The sequence below is a fragment of the Phocoena phocoena genome, chromosome 1, assembly GCF_963924675.1.
Source record: "Phocoena phocoena chromosome 1, mPhoPho1.1, whole genome shotgun sequence".
Classification (NCBI taxonomy): domain Eukaryota; kingdom Metazoa; phylum Chordata; class Mammalia; order Artiodactyla; family Phocoenidae; genus Phocoena; species Phocoena phocoena.
In genome coordinates this window covers 12,012,852-12,028,780 of record NC_089219.1, presented here as the reverse complement: position 1 = coordinate 12,028,780, position 15,929 = coordinate 12,012,852, and the positions used below count along the sequence as shown (strand labels likewise).

Genomic DNA, 15,929 nt, shown 5'->3' with positions numbered 1-15,929 from the left:
CCCTCTGCCCCTCCCTCCAGAGGCCAGGCAGGCTCCGCCCACCTCAGGAGTACAGGGGCCGACAGGGGTGATGGTGGGAACGTCAGGCCACAGGCGGCCCTAACCTCCAGGGTCCACTCCTGGGCTGGCCCCTGGAAGTCCCATCTTGGTCCTCAGAGGCCGCTGCATGACTCGCATGGGCTTGGGGAAGGGACCCTGGGGACCCGGGGTGGGGTTGGGAGGTGGTGAGCGGTGGGGCAGGAGGCCCTCACCCCTTTGGACACGGCCTGGCAGAGGTGCTGCATCCAGTCAGCCATCTCAGCCTCGCTGCCGGCGCTCAGCTCCAGGCAGGGCCGGTCGGCGAGGATGACCTGGAAGGCGTGGGGCCGGTCCGTGGTGCTGGATCTCCGACAGCCACCGCACTGCTCCCCCCTGGGCCAGAGGTGGAGGGTGAAACGGGAGCAAGGGAGCAAGGGGGCAGGGGGGCGAGGGGCACGGGCGGAGCCCCTGGGGTTGTCCTGAGGGCTGGAGAACACCAGAAGGTGGGCCAGAGCCCTCCGGCTCGAAGGAGAGGCGCAAAGCTGCTGGGCAGCCCTGCCCCTTTTCTGTGTAACACCTTTTATCCACAATCACCAAGGTTCGTCTAGATACCTGAGCAGGGCCAGGTGAGGGGCTGAGAATCAGCTCCTGGCTCCCGCCCTCTCAGAATCAGTGCACATTCATTCCCGTTCCCCTTACGGGCCGGATATTTCCTCCAAGCACGCGCACGCGTGCGTGTGCGTGTGTGCGTGTGTGTGTGTGTGTGTGTGTCCATCCTCCCCATCAGGTCAAGCGCTTCCCAGGGAAAGGACCGCCTCCCCTATCAGATCGGGGGACGCCTCCCCTACCTGTTGGGATCCTTGCCTGGCAGGAAGCTCGTCTTGCTTCCCCACCCTTCCCTGTTCACCCAGAGCTCAGCAGACCCCAGGGCACTAAATGGGGGTGGGGCCGAGGGGGGGTGCTCAACCGACAGGAGGGAGAGCCAGTTCAAGCCAGGGAGGATGGGAGCCCTGAGGCTCAGGCCCAGCCGGAGCCTTGACCTTCAAGCAGCGACACGGGCCCCGACACCTGCCAGGCACCTCCCATTGCCCAGGACACTCACCCCATGTTCACTGAGAGCAGGGGGGTGACATCAGTGCGGTCGGGATACTGGTAGAGGATCCCGTTGCTGCAGGGGCACAACGTGGCAGGGGTGAGGGCTGTCCCAGGAACTGGGGGCCAGGTGGAACAGATCCCAGGGACCCCCACAAGCTGGGGCCTGAACCCCAGAGGCCAAGGAGCCCGGGGCCTGCCCTACGGCAGGGAGGGTGGAGGAAGAACTGCAGAGGCACAGCAGGGAGCGCGTGCCCCCAGCCCTGGGGACAGCCCCAGTCTTCACCTGGGGCCTTCTGGGCTTCCCTGGGCCCCAGATGGCTGGCTCTACAGAGAAGATCTGGGATCCCAGGGGATATCTGCTCCAAAGCCCTTGACGGGGAGGGCGCTGTCCCCCATCCCAACCTCCGGGCCAGAGCTGCGGGGGCTCCCACCTGAGCACCACGAAGCACGTCTTCCAGTGTTCCTTGCCCAGGTAGGAGGTGCCCGCCTTGTAATGCAGCATGCCTTCTTTGGTGACGGCACCCTCAGGGGGTGAGCAGTGGCAGGGGATGCGGCCCAGGGACTCATCCTGGGGGTCCTGCCAGTGCACAAGCCCGTAGAAGCACACGGTAACAGTGGTCGCCTGGGGAGGGGGCAGGGGACAGAGCGGTGAGGTCTGGGCCAGAAGCAGGAGTGGCTGCTGGCTGGTGGGGTCAGGACACACCCCAAGTGGGGAGGGGGACAGGCCGGGAGGGAGAGCCCCTCCCAGGTGGGTGATGGAGAAACACTAAAGACAGTTATTTGCACCTATTTGCACCTCTTGACCCTAATACCAGGGCTGTCATCTCGGGGACAACACCCCCTCCTCCCCAGGTGCTTACCTCACACTTAGATTCCTGGGCCACAAATTTGGCCAGTGCCAGCTTCTCCATGGTGGCATCAGTCAGGACGCTGGGGTAGGGTGGTTCCCGACAGCCCTTGATCATGGCTGACTTCAAAGAAGCCAAGAAGAACCTGTACGCGGAGTGGGGTTTGCTGTCAGAGGCCTGAGGCCCCCACCCCTCAAAGGGACATGGCACAGTCCTGGGGACTTCCGGCCTGAAGGGGTCATAGGATCTTGCGGGGAGGACCTGGCTGGAACCACAGCTCCGGGTGGCGGGTGGGGCAGTGACGTGGCAGCAGTCCATGATCATCAAACCACGGCAGGGAAAGGCCTAACCCTTCCCAGCGGCCGAGGGGTCTTGGGTTGTGACCTCAAGGGAAGCAGCAGGACTTGTACAAAGACCTGATCTCAGGACAGTTTCCGTATGGAAGCACAGGGGGCACGTGTGGCCCCAAGGCCCCGCAGCCGGGCTTGCGCTTTCTCTGCTGGGGGGATCACTCCTGCCGGCCCCCTTCCTCTCTGTGGGCCACTCAGGGTCTGAGGGCACCCGTCGGTCAGTGTGCCCGTCACCTCCCTGCTTCTCTGCCCTTCGTACCCCCCTTGCCACCCTCCAGCCCCAAGGGTGTGGCCAGGCCAGCGGTAGATGCTGACTGTCCAGGCCTGCAGAAGGGGGCGTGTCACTCACTCGGCCAGGGCCACGTCTGCCGTGTCCAGCAGAAACTGCTTCCTGCGGTTGGTGCACACCAGCTTCACTGTCTGCTGGTCGAGGCCCACCTGCCAGAAACCACACCCTCACATGCACACAGGGCTTGGCCGCAGCTGCCAGAAGGGGCAGCCGGGGCCAGATTGAGGGCTGGGGAGGGAGGCAGCGCACTCTGAGGTCACCACAAGGCGGGCAGGGATGGTCAGATGCACAGCGAGGAAGAGGTACCCTCAGGCCTGCTTCTTATCCCCGGCTCAGGTAGAAAAGCTGCTCAGAGATAAGAGCTGGCACCCACCCCCGGGGCTGAGGCAGGGGTCAGCCTTGCTCTGCAGGTCTGAGGCGGGGCGGCCCGAGGAGCCCTGCCCTACGGCACACACCAGTCACGGAGCCTGTACTCACCGACACATAGTCAAGTTCATTGTAAGAAACAGCCTCTTCCACCAGGTATGGCTTCTCTGTGGCCCCTGAGAGAGGAGACCCCAATGTCTATTACCCTCAGTGGCCTCTCTGTCCTCCCCCTGCCCCATTTTCTAAGACCTTTTCTCCATGAGGACCCGTCCTTGCCCTGCGATCTGAAGTGGTGAGGTAGGAGAACGACATGGGGTGCTCATGGAGGGGGGCCCCAGGCTCATGTGCTGGGGCAGCTGGGACGGCTGCCAACCCGTTTCATCACCACGTGCCAGGCAGCACAGAGACACTCAGGGCGGGGGGCGGGGGGAAGGGAATGAGGGCGGCAGTCAGTCTCATCCTCCACGCGCCCTCGGCAGCTGCCCTGGCCTAGCCTGGGGGCGGCAGGCACCTTTCCGGAGCAGGTAGACATAGCAGTCTGTGAGCAGCACGTACAGCAGCTGCAGGTTGCCCTCCATGTGCCCCGTGCTCATCCGGATCATCTGAGGGGCCGAAGCACAGGGGTCAGGCACTGCGGCGCCCGCCCTGCCCCAGACAGCCCGCTTCCCCTTCGGAGCGGAAGCGGCGGCCCATCCGGCCTCGCCCTTGCTGCGCAGGCTCTCGCTCCTTCTTGAGACCCCGGGACTTACTCTGAAGAGCTGCTCTTCGTTTTCTCGGAACACGTGGATCATGAGCAGGAGTAAGTGATTGTTGTCTACCCTGTGGGAGGGGCGAGCGCAGGAGGGCGCGGTGTCAGGCCGGGCAGGGCCGCGAGGGGCCGCACCGGCGCACACGGGCGACACACATGCACGGGGCCGAGGCAGGCACCCCGAGGTCTCATGTTGGCAGCGGCTCCGCCCCCCACCCGGAGCCAAAGTGAGGGAGGGGAGGACCGCACCCCTCTCCTACCTCCCAGCCCAGGCTAGGTCTTCCGGGAGTCGTGCTTGGTGTATTTGGAGGGCAGAGGCCCAACGTGCCCTGATCGACGACAGGGGCGTCTCAGGCAAGGGGCACAGACAGACTGGCTCACCTGAACTCTGCCGAGTGGCTCATCTCAGAAGGGCTCCCCTGCCCCTCATCCACCCCAGAGTCCTCGGCGCTGCTCAGACAAGGGCTGGGCTGGTCTCGCTTGAGTTGGCAAAGCGTTTCCTGGGTCCCAGGCTCCTGCTCAGGCGTAGGTCCCTCACCGACCAGGGGCAACCGGGTCTCCAGCTCCTGGGCCTCTGGCTCCTGCGTCTCCCCCGGGGTGTCCTCTAGGGGCCGAGGCGCCTGTCCCGGCCCTCGTCCTCCTCCCTCTTCTTCTTGGCCAGCAGCCGCAGGGCTACCAGGAACATGCAGCGGTTGGCCAGGCCCTGCAGGGTCATGGTGGCCGCCACCTGATGCAACAGTACTTGGACTCTCGACGGTAAAGCGGTAGAAGTCCATTGGGGCTGGAAGCCCCTCACTAAAGTCGCAAAATGGCGGCCTCTCCGGGGCGTCCCCGGGAGAGCCAGTCCGAAAGGACTGGTTCGGGGGCTCGATGTGGGAGCACCAGGTGCTGGGGTCCAGCTGCCCGTTGAGCTGATCAATGACCTTACTCAGGGGCTGCCCCAAGCACTCCATGGAGGTGTCCTTCATCTCGGGGATAAGCAGGCCCACCTGGCCGGGCTCTGAGCGCTCGCTGCCCTCGGCTGTGCTGCTGGGCCCCTCCGTCTCCTCCCCGGCGGAGGCGAGGGTCTTGTCTGGGGAGACCCGCCCGGGGCCTGGGCTGCTGACGAGGGTGTCACCACTGCCCCGCCTGGCACACGTGTGCTGGGTAGAGGCCGGGTGGAGTGGACTTGCTTCCTCATCCGATCTGGGCTTCTTCTTCTTGCCAATTTTCTTCTTCTTGGTGACCCTGGATGGTAGTGATGGGGAGAGGTTTGAATCTGAGCACCCCAGTACTGAGGGCAACGAGATGGGTTGGGTCCAAAGAGGTGATCTGGGACTTCCTTGGTGGCTCAGTGGTTAAGAATCCGCCTGCCAGTGCAGGCGACATGGGTTCGAGCCCTGGTCTGGGAAGATCCCACATGCTGGGGAGCAACTAAGCCCACGAGCCACAACTACTGAGCCCGTGTGCTGCAACTACTGAAGCCCACGGGCCTAGAGCCCGTGCTCCGCAACAAGAGAAGCCACCGTAATGAGAAGCCCGTGCACCGCAACGAAGAGCAGCCCCCGCTCGCCGCAACTAGAGAAAGCCCACGTGCAGCAACGAAGACCCAACGCAGCCAAAAAAAAAAAAAAAAAAAAATCATTTAAAAAACAATGTCTTTCAAAAGAGGTGATCCTGGGCGAGGGACCTCTGAGAGCACAGCCAGAGCTTCAGCGGTCCCAGGCAGCACTAGGCGGGAGGCTGGGGGCCGACAGCAGCTCAGGCCCCAAGTACTTCCCACTGCCGGCAGAGGCAGGGCCAGCTCGAGGGAGGCACAGATGGCAGCGACCAGAGGAAGCCCTGAGCGGGTCCTGTGAGTTCTAGCTGATGGCACCACTGGGCTAGCTGTGCTCTAGGGAACAAAAACAGGCCATGGCTGGTCAGACCGGTGGCCCCCCTCTACTCAGCCTCCCCCTAGGATGTGGGCAGCCGACCCTGAGCTGACCCTTCTTTCCGTGCGGGGTCATTAGGATAATTCAAAAGAATCAAAGCCTTCTGAGCTCAAACTCCTTGGTTCCGAGTTGGCTGAAGTGGGCCTGGCTAAGCAACCCTGGGTCTGAACCACTCAAGCTGCTCTGGACTCCAACCAGCCTGTGGGAGCTGGACTCCTGGCTCCAGTCACTGGGAAGCAATTCCCCCACCCTGGGCCGGCAAGCCTCTGGGAGGTCTGACGTGCACATCTTCTTATCCAGGGTGGAGAGACTCCAGAGCAGGAGGCAGGGAGGTCAGGGAGCCGAGGAGGCTCTGGGCCAAGAGTTTCCCAACCTGCCACCCGCTTCCTCCTTCCCTGTTAGTCCCCAGCAGTGCGACGAAGATGCTCTTCTTGCAGCGAGCCATGCTGAACTAGAATTAGTACGAACCTCAGAAATTGTGCTCTAATGTCCAAGAACTCCCTTGGAAGGAAGTCCAGGCTGAAGGTGCTTTCTGGATGGACCAGACAAATGCCCCAGCAGTCTGGGCACGGCCCCAGAGGCCGGCCATGTTGATGCCTGTGTCACCCATCTTCCAGGCTCGGGCCCTCTGTTTCCTCTTGATCAAAGAACTACTGAGCAGGGGTGAGGTACCTAGTCTCCGGGAAGATGCCCAAATGCCCTCCGGCGGGGAGAAGGTCCTAGTCTGCGTGGACTAAAAAGTGATGCTAGGAGTGGACAGATGGACACCAGGACACTCACCCAGCTTCTCGAGGCCCCTCCCCACTGACCTGATGACCTCGAGCTCCGTGCAGGTGTCTGGCAAGTCCGGGGTATGGGGCTCCCCCTTCTCCTGAGAGGCGGTGTGCACAGGGGTGGTGTCGGAGGAGGACACGGTCTCTGCCTGGTCCTCATTGAAGGGGTTGTGGCGCTGGGTGGGACTCTTGGTGGAAGCCTTGCTGCTGGCCGGGTCCGAGGCAGTAGAGCGGGGGCCACTGACAGTGTCTGTGAGGTCTCCATCTGGGAGAACAGGAAACACGAGACAGCCCGTCAGACACCAGCTGGGGACCACAGGCCCCCAAAGCATGCCTTATCTCAAGAGGGAGGCAGGTGAGTTCTTTTCAGGGAAATCTGATCGGGGTGGCCTTGTTTCAGGAGTAGAAGCCCCAGGCCAACAGGACACGGGATTTGTGCTTTAAGAGCAACTTGGAGGAATGCCATCACCACCACCACCGGCCCCCGCCCCCCGCCCCGAGAGCTCACAACAATATGGCCAAGTTTGAGTTAAGAGCTCCAAGGTTAAGCAGGCTCCAGGCTGAAGCCCCTTGGGGATGGTGACCCTGATGCCTCAAAAGATGGGCTGCTCACCTCTCAGTTTAACCTTAGAGCCTCCTTTAGCGCCAGACACCCCCGACCAGACTGAGATACCCAAAGCCCTCTGAAGGGTCCCCCACAGTGGCAGATACAAAGGAACAAAGGAAGAGAGAAGAGAGCCAGGATCAGAGAAAATGAGGGGTACAGAGGCTGCAAGGCCAGGATAGGGTCCAAGGGTGAAGAGCGAGGGGGAGGGGCAGGAAGGAGGACCCGGGGCAGAGGAAGAAAGGTGCGCAGAGCGGCTGCCCCTCGCCGCCACAGATGCCTTGTGGGCCCTTCTCCTTCGATATCCCACCGGGCACCCCTTTAAGGCAGGTGCTGAGAACTCCATTTCATCCAAACCTCAGCCTGCCTACTGGTCCTCTCTGGGCACACTCCCCCCTGGGAGATGACACAGCCCCTCTAGAGAGGAGCTGGTTTAACGGCTGCCCTCACCTCCAACCGTCCATCCCAGGTCACTGGAACGGGACACAGAGGGGAGGGAGTGTCAGGGTGTTTATCCAGTGGCAGATGGGAGGCCGCCCATGCTGGCAGAATAACCTGGGTGACAGTGAACGGCAAAGCACACAGGATGTTCACGCTCCAGCTGCAGCTCGCACACATCTTGCTGGCCTTTATCTGCCAGAGGAGACGTGGCAAACATGCTTCCCACCCTCAGCCTCATCTGGAAGGGCCAACCTGCTTGGGGGATCTTGGAAACCACTGGGCAGCTGTCTGCTGACCCAGCACATCGTCAAAAGTTCACTGTCTTTTAATATAAGGACAAACGAGGGGGCAGAAAGCAACTCCCAGCTCTGCCAGAAAGACACTAGTGAAATATGAGACTGTCTTCAGATGTACAGGGACCCCAGCCAGAACCCTGGTTCTCAGACGCAGAAAAGCCTGCCCTTCAGCGTGAAAGAAGCCTCCTGCCACGCCCACGCGTTCCTGGTCCAGCCCGAGCTGTGCGGTTACATCCCCCTTGGGGAGGGGGTCCCGAGAGGTGGGCAGGCAGATCATCGGACGTGGTGGGGGTCAAGGCTGGGATACCCACCAGTTCTGTTTTTTTTTCTGGCCGTGCCGCGCAGCAGCATGTGGGATCTTAGTTCCCCGACCAGGGATCAAACCCGTGCCGTGCCCCCTGCAGTGGGAGCGCAGAGTCTTAACCAACTGGACCGCCAGGGAAGTCCCTACCCCCCAGTTATGTAAATGAGCCAAGGACCATGGAAAGGCCTCCCCAGTCCCCATCCCAGGGCCCAGAGCTGCCCTCCAAATCCTGCTCTCCTCCAGGTCTGAGGAGAAGACAAAGCCTCCCCAAGTAAGCTTCCAGAACCGGCTCAGGGATTCTTCAGTGCTCTAGGAACTCAGGAAAGCAGGAGATGGCTGCTGGGACAATCTCAGCCCGCCATGGAGCCTGGCCCGGCCCGAGCAAGCAGTGTGACTGGGCTGTTAATTCTCAGGCCACAGGGAGCTCTGGAGGGCTGCAGATGAGGGTCAGGCCCTGCTCGTCAAGTGACTGCAACAGGTAGCAGGTAGCTGGGTCAGGAGGGGGTTAGTTGTTAGGGGGGAGGGGGGTGGAATCAATGCCCAGCATGAGCGCTGCGAGAAGAGAGGCTGAAAGGATAAATGATGTCGTTATGATGGAATTCTGGATTTCAAGCTAATCTTAACTGAAAACGGGGGACTCTTCCATGGTGCTGTTGGCCAGATGACATAGTTTATTTTTCCCAATGCGATATCTTCCCTCTAACTTAAGCTACTGCACACTTGAGTTACTTGGGAAAAGATCATCTATCAGATGACGGCTCTGACAACACGGGGCTCAGCTCCGAGCAGCAGGGAGAACCGCCGTCCCGCGGCTCTGGGTGACCAGTCGGCACCTCCTCCTCCAGAGGCTGCCCCCCTGCCCCCATCCTGGGTGGAAGCGGCCCACAGGGCAAGAGGCTGTTTAGTAAGGCGGGTCTGGTTATGGCCTCAGCTTTAAGGAGGAAGGATTAACCTTCTCAGAAACATGCCCTCTGCTTGGAATGATCCCAGGAATCCTGGGAATAGCTCACGACTGTTCTCAAGCCCAGAAGTGGCGTCACCAGCAGAAAAATGGCCAAGCATTGCTGCCACCTAGTGGACAGGGTGGGAGCGTTGACAGATTTTATTTTAGCCTTAAAACTTGAAAGACAATCTCCCTAGAGGCAGTTTCAGTCATGCCAGGGCAATTTCCCTCATTTGGACCTCAATCTCTTTCAAAAACACCCGAGAGGAAGCCATTAAGAACAGAATCGAGCCCCTCTGCCTCTGCGTCCTGATGCTTCTGATACCGAAGCGCATCTGACCTAAATAGGAGCCTACAGCCCACATGTTCAAAGGCAGTGTTTCCCTGTGCACATCTGGTGCATCGACTGGCACTGGGATCAGGAAGGGTGATCCGTGTGTCCCCGAAACGCAGACACTTAGTGACTCCACAAGGCCACTGCATAAAGGCAGGAGTCCTGCACTGGGAGAAGGGGTTGGCCTAGGACTCAAGGTCAAGTTCTCCTACTGCAGAATTCCATCTACCAGAACACCAAACTTGGCTTTATTATGACCATTGACATTATTATAAATAACGAGCTGATTGTGAATCACGCAGCAAGCTTGGTATGGAAACGTTGCAAAACAGGAAAAGAGGGTAACAGCGGACTCTATCCCACCTTCCCAGTCTGTGCTGGGTACAGACGGCACTGCTGGAAACACATCTCCAAAATCATAATCTATAAAAATGAGGGACAAAACTGAAGATTAGAAACACAGGCAGTGGAAGGGCAGGGAGGGTGGGGGCAACAGGGTGGGAGACATTGGGAGAAAACAAGAGAGGAAAAATTAAACTTTCTACATTTTATCTGACAACATCAGGGGAACTTTGAGGACCCCAGCTCCTTCTCGGCTCCGGTACTGGCCCAGTAGCCTCTGACCAGCTAGAAAGACCTGGGGGCAATCAGTTCCAACCCCAGAAGGACACGGCTCCCCTGTACCTAACCTCCTTTCCTGTCCCTGCTTTCCTTCCCTCCACCCCCAGCAGCTGAGATGAGGTGGGCTCAAGGGGACACTTCTTTCCCTGGGCAATCTGGCAGCTCCCTTGAGGCCTGTCCCTCCGGCTTCTGGCGAAAGCCCCTGAGCCCAACCCAAGGCGACTGAGCTGCCATCTCCTGCTTCTAAAACGAGCAACACAGGCCTTGCTAGCAGCGAGTCTATGTCCCTCCCTGGGACATAGCGCCACAGCACAGGCAGAAATAAAGAAAGAAGAAGGTCAAGGTCTCAATGTTAATGCAATTCTAGGGAGTCCCTGGGGCTGAACTTGTGCTTGAAGCCCCTTCCCTGGAGGTGGGGTGGGGTGCCATAAATGAAGAGCTCTGGTTTCCCACAGGGGACGAGGGTGGGAAAACAGCCAGTTTTATTCGATGAACACGGAGGCCGAAGGTTTGGAAGAAATCAGGCTGTTCCAACCAGTTGTTGGACCAAGATAACACGTGACCTACAGGCGTGAGGACGTTTTCAGTCTGATGGCATGAGTGTGAACACCTCCAACATGCTGGCAGGTATGGGAGGGACTCGGAAATTGATGGACCCATGGGAAAGGGGGGGCGAGTCTTCCTCCAAACTTTAGACCCATCAGGTCCTCCCTCCTCCTTCTAGGGGTTGCTTATAGACTCTTTCCACCTAAAATCGAGGGTAGGATGAACTCCCCCGAAGTGGGTGGCACTCACCCCTGGAATGTCAGGAAGAGTTTCCAGGCTGCCCTGCTAATCCCCCCGACCTCAGAGAACGGCCCTGGGCATATGGCTACAGGTTTCTGGAAAAGGGTCTAACATTCGTAAGATCTCACTTTGGCTTTTTACCCCCAGTATCAGTTTTTGAGCCACCACAGGGACTCTGGGGAAATGAAGATCTGGGAAACGACTGGCCCCGTTTAACTCCGAATTTCCACCACTGGACCAGAACCAGCCAAGAAAGACTCCCCTCAGCCAGGCTTACGCGGCTCCAAATCCGTTTCGCCACAAAGGCCGGACCCCTCCCCGCCCCGGGCACTCACCCTCACTAGACGGGGCGATGGCACTGTCGTCCCACTCCAGGGTGGTGGAGGTGACGGAGTTGAAGGAGTTGAGGGAGAGGCTGTCCGAGCCATGGACCGAGCTGGGGAGGCGGTCTTCAAAGTCCAGCAGGTACTGGGGTTTGTAGTAGTCGGGCATGTAGGGGGCCAAGTCTAAGTAGGGGGCGTCCTGGGGAGAGAAGGGGAGAGGCAGGCTTGGGTGACGGGAGGCCTGGGTGGGCCCAAAGGCACGGCCTTCCAAGGATCTGCCTTCACACCCTCCCAGGCCGGTGTTTCTTTGGAAATCTATGTCCTTAAGGTGCTGAATCCAGAAATAAGCTGTTCAAAGGAGGACTGTGAACGGCTGTGGTTCGTAAGGCTGTGGACTTGGGGCCCAGAGATGACAGTGCCCACTGGGCCTTCTGACCCTCCTTGACCTCTTGTATATTAGAGTCGTTCATTTGCTCCAGTTTCTACTACTTTTCGGTAGCCAAGTTCCTCTTCTGGTCTGTGCTGCTGGGGTTGGGACCTAGGCTGGTGACCCAATTAGGACGGGGCGGCTGCGTGCATCTTGACAAGACCGCAGAGGAGCCTCTGCAGCTCCTGGGCCGCCCTGCACCTCTCCAGTGCGTTACCGTGACCATGACCGTGACCGTGAGGGAGGCCGGGAAGCAGGGAGCTGAGAGGCTTGCAGGATCCCGGGAGGCACAGGGATGAACCTGCCTCGTCTCTCGACGACGACTCACGTCCTGATCACGAAGGAGAATACTCCAGTGCTAAAATGCTCCAGGCAATGCGGCTTTTCTCCAATGTGGGACAGAGAGACAGGAAGGAGTCCCCCAAACCAGGAATTCTGGCCAAGAGAGAATCACCTCAACCCCACACCGTTCCACTGGTCAGACCCTGAGCTGTTCCCTCACCTGAACGGAAAGGACGGCGCTCAGACTCAGTCACACCCGTCAGGCTCCCCGAGTGGGACCACGCGCCCAACCCGCCCGCCCCTCTGCCCCCAGGAGCAGCGAGAGCCGTGGCGTCTCACCAGGTCCAGGTCGAACCGGATGAACTCCAGGCCAGACACCAAGGTCAGGAAGAGGGTCAGGTGGTCATGGCTGCAGACCAGGGCATTCCTGCGAGACACGGGAAGGGGTGAGGGTAGTTCTGGGTCTGGTTACCAGCGCGGCCCCGCCTCCCCCGCAAGCCAGCTGCGCTGAGGTTAGGCATGTGACATCCCTCCACCCCAAGCTTGATGCGGTCTCCACCCCCCCCACCCCCCCCCACCCCCCCCACCAGCATACTCTGGCTGGCTTTGGGGCCATACGACACTTTACTGCTCTGCCTGTGTCTTCAGATACAGGGCGGGGCCGCAGCAGCTGCTCTAAATCCCCTGTTCCCGCGGCAACCCCAGAAGAGGCTGAGCCTCCAGTCAGGACTGAGGCCTGGGTGGGGGATTGGGCAGGGGCCGACTAGGCACCAAACCGCTCCCAGGAGCCCGGCCGGAACCAGCACACCTGGCCAGGGCCGTCACAGGCAAGCTCCACTGGCCCTCTGGCCATCGCTGACGTGTCCTCAGCACGCACCGCCAGGCTAGGCCTCGGGGTGCCACAGCGCGGTGTCTGCGTGTGACGGGAGACTTGGGACGGGGCTCGGGCGCCCTGCAGCGGCGTGAGACAGCGCTCTGGACACTCACTTGACGTAGTACTTGTGCAGGAGACCCAGGTTCTCCTGGAACAGCCGCAGGTAGCTCTCCAGGGAGTTCTCGTTGAGGGCCAGGTACAGCCAGGCCCGGCCTGCAGACAAAGGGCAGGAGTAAGCCACTAAGGGGTGCTGGCTTTCCTTGGCCCAGCAAGGGCGGGAAGGGCAGCAAGAATGGCGGAGGGGAGCCAGCGCCCCAGCAGCCCTCTCTCCTGACGGAGCGCCGCACCCTGAGATCTTGATTTTCCCCGTCAGACCCTAGCCTGTAACTGGCCAGGAAACTTGGATGAACGGGGCAGATCGCAAACTCCAGATGGGTTGAGAAGTGCAAGGACTTTTCACTGATCCTGTAGCTGACACTGACCCTGGCTCAGGGAGAGAGGCGAGACCCCCCCACTAGGTGCTCGGGCTGGGATTTGGTAGGAGCCCCGCTCTCTTCAGCATCTCACTTTCCCTCCTCACAGCCACGATGCTCCGGCCCGATGTCACGTGCGGGACGAAGAGAGGCCTCGTGGAGGGCGCTGGCATTTTAACCAGCCTCCGCCGCTGGACACCACAAGGCACTCGGCCTCCCAGGCAGACCCTGAGGTCACCCCGGAGCCCCAAGCTGCCCACGGGGAGGGCGGGACTGGCCCCTCCGCCGAGTCCACCCGGTGCTACTCACTGCGTCCCAGGTTGGTGGTCACATGCTGCAGCACCTCGATCTGCCTGATGGCCTCTCTCCGGGTGAGATGCACCACGAGCACCCAGTAGCCAGATGAGAGGTCTTGCAGTCTGAGAAAACAGGACGGGAGCTGCTATGACCTAAACGGGGCCACCCTGGGAAGCTGCGGTCAGTTGGTCCACCAGCCTTCGTGTCAGGAGGAAGCCCAAGGCTGAAAGCAAGGGATTCCCAGCGGGACCCCCAGGCAGCCACCAGGCCTTCACACCATCATTTCATCTGTCGCTAATCCTTTCCCCAGTCATTCATGCCCGCTCAGAGACGGATTACTGGGATAACCCCAGACAGTCTGCAGCCCACCTGAGTGGGACAAATCGTTTTCTGCTAAGGGAAAGAAGAAATAAAAGGCAGACCAGGCTAGGGACTTCCCTCTGAGGGCTACTCACGGGCTCGGGGTCCCGCCCTGCTGCTCTGTACAGTCCTCTCCAGAGGCCACCTCCTTACCCGTAGAGCAGGGCGTGGTCCAAGTGCTCACACAGACGCTGCAGGACCTTATCGTGGTTCCGGATGGCAGGGGTCTCATCTTCACACACAGCAAAGTAGCTCTGCAACTGAAAGGGAGAAAGGAGGCCCCCCGGTTAGAAACGGGTAATAGAGAGGAGGGCCATGGGAGTTCCGGAGCCAAGAAGGTAGCTGAGAAAGCCAGTCAAAGGGTGTATCTGTGCTGACCGGCAGAGACTCGGCCTCAGTCTGCCTACACCAACTGCTTACCCTGTACTGCACGTTCCAGAGCCACAGGAGGACACTTAGAGCCCAGTCCCCACGAGGCGCTCAGTAAGTGCTTGGCACGATGACAGCTCGATGCTGGTGAGGAACTCATGGTCTATGATGTGGGCCTCCGGTGGTACCAGGCTTCAAGCCAGGGCCGCCGAGCTACACAACTCCAGGGGCACTACCTACAGTGCTACGTATAGAAATGAGCACTCAGTGCCCAGTGTAAATCCCCCTGCCCCGCCCCTGGAGTTGGTCACACGGTGGCCCGGCCTGGAGCTATCCCTCTGCACAAACTAAGGGCTGATGGACGTGGGCACCTGCTCCGACGGCCTTCTTGCCAGAGGCCGACATGGGACGCCGGACTTACCTGAGGAAGCCGGCCAGGCTGGATATGGATCCAGGTACCTTGCCAGGCTCAGGTCAAGCCCCACACCAAGAAGGACACTGTTCCCAGGCTGGACTGAAAACAGGAGATTTGGCCAGTAGGCGAGATGAGCTGCAGCCTGAGGAAACCCCAGCAGGCTGATGGAGGCGAGGGCAGCTCGCTCAGCTCGGTTAAGGCCAAGAAAGCCCAGAGCAGGACTGAGTTCTCTGCAGCCACAGTGAGGAGGGGGCCCTGTCAGGCGAAGCGCCGAGAGAAAAGTCTTTCCCACTTCATGGGGCCACACTCTGGTCTGCTGCTGCCCTTCTAATCGCCAGAAGGGGAAGAACACACGAAAAAGAGCACCCATCCCTGTACACCCGTCTCAGGTTTAAGCTCCTGGCTCTGGGGAAACGTGCTCTCAAGCTTTTTCTGGAAGCAGTGGTAGAGACAGCAGCAGCAGACAGGACACATCGACCACACCCGCAAGCACGCGCTCTTGGCGAGAAGCCAACAATGCAGCTCCCACAACAAAAATAGCTTCTCTTACTCTGTGGCCTGGAGTAAGCCCAGCAGCCCTGCTGGCCCCGGACAGGCCTCGGTCCTGCAGGGTCTGCCCCTCCTTCCAAGAGGCAGGCAAAACAGAGCCCCAGGAGGAGAGGTTTCTAGAACTGAAAGAAAGAGCAAAGAGCCTACGAAAACTGCAGTGGCCGAAGGTATGCCTGCACGGCTTAGTACTGAGAACCATGACGTCGGGGGCCAGGTTTTTTTTGTTTTTTTTTTTTTTAATTTCAAAATCCAAGTAAATCTGAGATCAGAGATTCTTAGATGTTAGAACTGGAAGGATCTTTAGAGAACTAGTACAACTCCCTTATTGAAGAAGGAAAACAGAGGCTTATTTATTTTCTTGATTATAAAAGTAGCCACACCCACCATGCTTGAAAAACATGGAAAAATTTAAAATTTTACTCATCTTGACACGCAGGCTCAGCGGCCATGGCTCACGGGTGCAGCCGCTCCGCAGCATGTGGGATCTTCCCGGACCGGGGCACGAACCCGTGTCCCCTGCATCGGCAGGCGGACTCTCAACCACTGCGCCACCAGGGAAGCTCCCTGATTTACTTTTAAACAGAGAAGGTGACTAAGGCCAACAAAGGTTAAGTCCTTCACTATGACTTTCAGCTAAGTGAGGGAGCCACGGCTGGAACTCGGACTCCTCTTTCAGGTCAAGATACCTTGAAAAATAAATATTCTGAAAGCAGTATTTGCTCATTGTAAAAGTTTAAGCAACATGGAAGTGCGTATAAATGTAAAGACCTCCTCTCCCCTGTCCCCCACTGGGAACAGCCTGTGTGTGTGCCCTCCCAACTCTTTTCCTGC

At 59.5% G+C, this 15,929-nt stretch overlaps 1 protein-coding gene across 1 annotated transcript in view; it reads right to left on the bottom strand.

Annotated features, from left to right (window-relative positions):
* Positions 1–15,929, bottom strand: part of PLEKHM2 (pleckstrin homology and RUN domain containing M2) — a 37,674-nt gene that overhangs the window by 1,234 nt on the left and 20,511 nt on the right. Inside the window, exons 2-17 of the mRNA XM_065885374.1 lie at positions 13,919–14,025; positions 13,418–13,527; positions 12,749–12,848; positions 12,101–12,188; positions 11,065–11,251; positions 9,686–9,745; positions 6,437–6,665; positions 4,096–4,941; positions 3,716–3,785; positions 3,478–3,568; positions 3,078–3,142; positions 2,661–2,749; positions 1,974–2,106; positions 1,545–1,735; positions 1,121–1,186; positions 252–411 (exon numbers count right to left, since the gene is read on the bottom strand). Of these exons, the coding sequence (XP_065741446.1) occupies positions 252–411; positions 1,121–1,186; positions 1,545–1,735; positions 1,974–2,106; positions 2,661–2,749; positions 3,078–3,142; positions 3,478–3,568; positions 3,716–3,785; positions 4,096–4,941; positions 6,437–6,665; positions 9,686–9,745; positions 11,065–11,251; positions 12,101–12,188; positions 12,749–12,848; positions 13,418–13,527; positions 13,919–14,025 (2,592 nt within the window). The remainder of the gene's footprint in view (positions 1–251; positions 412–1,120; positions 1,187–1,544; positions 1,736–1,973; positions 2,107–2,660; positions 2,750–3,077; positions 3,143–3,477; positions 3,569–3,715; positions 3,786–4,095; positions 4,942–6,436; positions 6,666–9,685; positions 9,746–11,064; positions 11,252–12,100; positions 12,189–12,748; positions 12,849–13,417; positions 13,528–13,918; positions 14,026–15,929) is intronic.